The following is a 5,813-nucleotide window of genomic DNA, read 5'->3' as shown; positions in this document are numbered from 1 at the left end:
GCGTGCGGTCAAGTGCAATTTTCCCGCTTACTTGGACGATGTGTTCTCTTAAATTTCATGCCTGCAGAGTGGCCGTCCATTTTAGTCTGCGACCATCGATGGGAAACGTATTTTCACCCGCTAAATGAAAAATAAATTGATTACATATAGCAGTCTGAAAAAGACTTCTTATTCAATTTAGAAGCGTTATCCCATCCCGCGAATTTCACTTAAGAGAAAGACCTTGGCCGTAATCTCGGCGTTCTGATGTAATGCACGCGTTAATTAGTATAGCAGGACGACATCCCGAGGGTTCGGCACAAGCATTAAGCTATATTTAGCAGTTCATATCCTATAGTTCGTTCATATATATCTTATTTACCTGTGTACCTGTACGGAGTAGTGGAAGAGATGCGGCGGACCAGAATATTGTTGCGGTCTTTCACCGCCGGTCCAAACGGGACGCAGTTGTTGAAAAAGCCCGTTAGACAAGGTTCACCACAACTCAGCTAGGATTTTCCACTGAGCAACCATTATTTGTGAATGAGCACTTGGTCTCTGTGCTGAAGCAGGTAATTCGAATGACCGTACAAAAAAAAAGGAAATAAAGTTTCGCTATGCATGGGCGAAAGGGCGCTCCATGCTTAGGAGGGGGGTGTTGTAAACAAAAGGAACATTCGAGCAAAAATTCTTTATTCTTACTATTATCTACATCCCTTCACCTTTCTTTACTTGTAGGACTTGTAAGAGAAAGAGGGAGACGCCGGGAGAAGAATTAGCCAATATCAAGGTTACTGAGAAGTAAATGACTCAGAAAACAGGAGGGATACATGAAAAATGCAAAGGCTCCCGTAGAACTATCGCTGCAAGAATGCAGCTTGATGGAGATATTCCTTCTCGCTTTTCTAGGGAAAGCAACGTGCGTCCCACAATCCCCATGAGCGACATGGTCTCAAACAGCCTTTCAAACAGCTACCTGCCGGTGTAATGACGCGTCGCTCATCCACTGCGCTACACTTCGAAAAATTTTATCGACTAAAACGGAAAAAGAAAACTAACTTTGATGCGTCGTTTCATGTACCGAATTGGTAAAACAAATCTTCGCATCAAAGGCTGATGTTATCTTTTGGATAAGGCGAATGTCACGCCAATTTCGTATCGCAATATAACAAGGTTACCAAGAATATCTTAGTGGTACCAGTCCGTCACATTCCAAGTGCTCTGAAAATTTTGTATCCCAGTAGTCCTCCAAGGAGCTCCATTTTATGGTCCTTTTATGGACCTCTTTTTAAGGTCTAAGCTTCCATTGCCCTTTAGTTGTGCTGTTATGTAGCACTACTCGAAAGGGTTTATAAGGAATGTCTCAGCACAGAGCGCAATGCGGGCACAGTTTAGTATATCCCAAAATTAGGTGAAGAGCCATCTGGCAGTGTTCTGATACGCGTAAACAACACACCACAATAAGAAAAAAATACCCGAAACAGTTTGGAAAAAGGCGACGACGTAACGCCGCTCTCCCGTTAGTTTTTTCAGTCTGCAAGATGTTCACTCCTCAAAATGCATGCACGGAATGCAACTCAGAATTTACCCTAGTACTTGAATAAACGCGAAAAAAAAAACTGGAAGATGTCTAACTTTGACAACTTTACATACAAACTAGTATTTACTTCATAGATGAAGGAACAGAGAGCGAAGTACAGACGATAACCTAATGATATCGGTTGAACGTAGAGTGCTCCTTGACCCATACCGAACATACATGTGCAAAGCAAGCACGTGCCAACGAAAGCTCACAAGTTTCTTAATAGCCTGTGGGTCGCGGGGAGATTTGTGAAATTTTTGAAGCTGTGTGCGAAAAGTGAATCGGGTTACCATTTCCCGCCAGCCTCGGCGCCTACATCGCCATTCTCATCTCTCGGAGACTTTCTTCCGAAATAGGAGACAGAATACAACCACGGGCAGTGTAAGTCTAGTCTACTTTGTGCGGTCGCAGGCAGTCAATCGGCAGAAAATCGACCCTCTGTGAGAACAGTACTACGGCACTCGCGTGCTCCACAAGAAACCTCTGAGAGCCTCATGTGCGCACAGATGCTTAACATCTATAATATATATTCCACTCAACGATGCATTCATCGAAGCGAGAAAGGAACAAGGACTTAAGAATGATGTTATCATTCAAAATTATACTTCTGGCGGATTGGATCCCTGCCTTCTCATTGGTTCGAAAGCTGACATAGAGCGAGTTAAAAAACACCCAATCATTGACGGAGCGAAACCTAGCATACACTAACGCGTCCCCTGTAAGTTGTAGCATTCGTATTTTGTGAGCAATTCTTTGCTCAAAGATGCGCAAGCAATTTCGTATTCCATGCTGACGAATGCACTCTGACAATAAAGTGCGGTCACTGCGCTTTTCGAAATCATTGTTGATACTGTTAATATTATTGCTTTTGGTTTTATAACAATATAAAAGCAGACGAAAAGATGTTGCCAGCTGCTGGCACCTGCCATGGAAACCTGAAGCTGAGGCTAGCGGGAGTAAAAGGACAGAAAGTGGAGAGGAAGGAGGAAAGACAGAGGGGAACGATGAAAAGGAAGAATTTCGAAAGAAGCACCAATGCCGCAAAGCAAAATCGCATCGGAAAAAGACACAGATCAGTGCTTGATTGCAGCAGCAGCGACGCCTTAATGGTGTGCTAGGAACAATTTGAGGAAAGGATCAGAAAGATGGAGGAGGTAGATACCCGTTCGAAGAAGGTTGTGCAGACTGAACTGGCGTCGCTAACTGTCATATAAAGTGTCTGGAAGCCTGCAATCCTTTGCTACGTTGAATAATTTTACGACACCCATATTTTCGTCGCCGAGATTCAGGCCATTGAGCTGGCCTTAATAAGGATTCCCTGCAGTATCTCTCAGGTTATTATACTCTCGGACAGCCTTAACCGTCTTGACGACGCTTGAAAGCTCGAAGGATACACGTATGAGCTGTTTGCTTCAATTTTTGATTCCACCACATTTTACAGAAATACGCTTTCACTGCGTCCTCGGACACTGCGGCATTGTTTCTAGTGAGAGGCCTGACTTTTTGGCAAAGCCCGCCCTTGGTGAAGGTATTGTCCTTTTTGTCTCAAATATTGCCTACTTGACTATAGCACGTTTCCTGTTATTTCAGCGCCTGCACTCCTTGAGCCATGAGCCTCTTATTGCTGCAGCGGGTTTTCAAGACCTGAAATTTCCTTGGAGCGTGCGGATGTGCAGTTCATGACAAAGTGAGGTGTCCATGACATTCTTGCGCTGCAGAATACCGCGGCTAAACCTTTATTTACGTCAATCAGGATTATTTGTGACGACCCTCTGTGGTTCCTATGGGGATATTGAGTCCACAGATCACTTTTTCCTCGTCTGCCGATGGTTCGATGCTCTCTGTAGAATTTACTTGGAGATTTCCCTGGCTGGACTAGGGTTTCCTCTATCTGTCCCGATTCTCCTCTCCTTCGAAGAAAGCGCCAAGGGATATGCCCTAAAACTAGTGAACAAATATATTCACGACTATACAATTACATCAGGTTGATTCATCTGTTAGAAATAGAATTAACTGGTTTTTCCTTTCCGTTTTTTCTGTTTGCAGAAATTCTAGTCCAGGTCACGGAATTATCCAAATACTCCACTACTTGTGCATGATTGCGTTTGTATCTTCTACGTGCCCTGGCCAATTTCCGCCGTGGGGATGTGGCATTAAGCCTGAAACACCATCATTATCATCATATTGAATACGTCAGAGGGAGAAGAAGCAGACAAAGGAAACCATGTTCAGTGTCGAGCAAGGCGGTGACTTACACTTCGAGGGCGTAATCGTGGATTCGTGCGAGGTGCTGTCGGCAAGGCAAGCCGACGATATCGCATCCTCAGCAGATAGCGATGGCACGACAAGCCTGGACGGCGCGGGCCACCATGGCAGCATATCGCCTCTCGAGGAGAGACAGCCCGAACAAGGCGAGTGGCGAAACACTGTGGTAAGGAAACAGGGCTTCTGAGGGCAGGTAGTCACCGCATATCTGGATCACAAGAGTGAGATAACTAGGAATAAAAATAGAGCGGAGCGCATTTGTCAGGTTCTCTTAAATCATGAATAGCAGTTTACCAATATCCCTCAACAGAAAAGAACATAATCGCAGTATTTTACCGGTGCCTACCTATGGGGCGGAAACGTGGAGGATAACAAAAAGGGTTCAGCTTAAGTTAAGTGCAGTCCAGCGAGCTACGGAAAGAAAAATGATTGGTGTAACATTAAGAGACAGAAAGAGGGCAGAGTGGGTCAGGGATCAAACATTGGTCATTAACATCCTTGCCCAAATCGAGAGGATGAAATGGGCTTGAGCAGGGAAGGTAATGCGGAGGAAAAAAGCTGATGGTCCTTAAGGGTAATAGGCTGGATTCCGAGAGAAGGGAAGCATTCTGGGGGGCGGAAGAAAGTTAGGTGGGCGGATAAGATTGAGAAAGTTGCGAGGATAGGGTGGCTTCAGCTGACATAGGAGAGGGTTAATTGGAGAGATATGGGAGTTACTTCTGCTTGAATTGGGGCAGTCAGGCTGCTGGTGATGAAATTATACTATCAAACGTAAGTATGTATTATAGCGGGAAAGAAATAATCATCAGTCATTCTTAGAGAGAATGAGCTGATTTTATTTTACTTTTTGCAAAATAGCTGTTTAGCTGCGGCTGAATGGATGCAAATAAGTCATTACTCCCTTAATGAAAATAGGCTCTACCATGGGGGCTTAATCTAAATTTTGGAGCAGCTCAGGGTAGTATATAAATGTTGAGTATATAGTAAAGAACGCATCTACCGCTATGGCACTAGTTGTCGATGAAACTTCAGAGAGAGGGAACTACGATGCCTACCATTTAATATTACCATTAGCAGTTCTGATTCGACCTCAAAATGTAACACTGGGCAGAGGTCGGTACTGAGCCAAATAAGTTGCCACGTTGGTAAAATGGTATGGCCCATGCAAATGAAAACCACGCAACTGGACGAAATCTGACACCGTTCTAGTCGGGCATACAGATGCTGCGTTGCTTTAAAAACTTCGAAGATCACTGAGAAACCTGCAAGACAAGATGAACGTTGTATTGATAGCCTTCTAAAAAAACTGAGCTCTGCTTCGACGCGTGTCCAAAATGGGCGGTCACGTTACTTAGTTCAAGCAGCCAATTAGAGTAAGCGCGGAGTGCGGTGCTAAGCCTTTCACCTGATGTCTGGAGCGCCTGCTAACTTGCAGGGCATGCCGGGATGAACGACGACGAATGGCACTACGCCCACGCGCGACGGCGAGCTGCCACTGCTGGCTGCTGCCTGCTGTGCTGTCTGGTCTTCCTGTCCAGCGCCGCAGTGACCTGCCTTGTGGTGCTCCTGCTGCGCAACGACCAGCGGATCTCCGCTGTGCTCTCACGCCTCCTCGATGCCGCGCTTGCGTTGCGCCTGGGGAACTACGACTGAGCGCGTGACGGTGTGAAATTTCCGAGGTGACTCGGGACTTGGATTTTCAGCGGAAGTGTATCGTCAAGTTCAGTGCCTAGCAAAGACTTAATCACATTTTATCGGTTCTTATACTAATAAATCTATTCACCACCGTGCGGTCAAAATGACTATGTAATTTATTCCGGAGCGTTAACATAGTACACACTTCGTCAACACATGCAAGGCCAAAGGGGTTGCTTTTGAGTCGTGAACACTTCGGACACCCTCGAACCCTATTGTCTCGACAGCGGATAGAAGAATCATTCTTGACTTTAAGAAGCCTCAGGAGGCTCATAGGTGCTTTAGCGGCTGA

The 5,813-nt window shown here is 45.3% G+C and overlaps 1 protein-coding gene across 1 annotated transcript; it reads left to right on the top strand.

The window, feature by feature from the left end:
* Window positions 1–3,785: 3,785 nt before the first annotated feature.
* Window positions 3,786–5,813, top strand: LOC149362562 (uncharacterized). Its single transcript, XM_089569758.1, has 2 exons — window positions 3,786–3,972; window positions 5,262–5,813. Exons 1-2 carry the CDS (start codon window positions 3,786–3,788, stop codon window positions 5,477–5,479), a joined length of 405 nt encoding a protein of 134 aa, XP_089425884.1. The 3' UTR covers window positions 5,480–5,813.

This window comes from Amblyomma mixtum, chromosome 2, assembly GCF_055824585.1.
Source record: "Amblyomma mixtum isolate Tamu chromosome 2, ASM5582458v1, whole genome shotgun sequence".
Taxonomy (NCBI): domain Eukaryota; kingdom Metazoa; phylum Arthropoda; class Arachnida; order Ixodida; family Ixodidae; genus Amblyomma; species Amblyomma mixtum.
The sequence above is the reverse complement of the archived record's forward strand: the minus strand, read 5'-3'. Positions and strand labels throughout refer to the sequence as shown.

Bases quoted from the DNA above. Each gene is read 5' to 3' on its own strand.
- LOC149362562 (XM_089569758.1), top strand. From the start codon at position 3,786: ATGTTCAGTGTCGAGCAAGGCGGTGACTTACACTTCGAGGGCGTAATC. The intron at 3,973-5,261 runs GCGAGTGGCGAA...GCTAACTTGCAG, and splicing joins GGAGAGACAGCCCGAACAAG to GGCATGCCGGGATGAACGAC.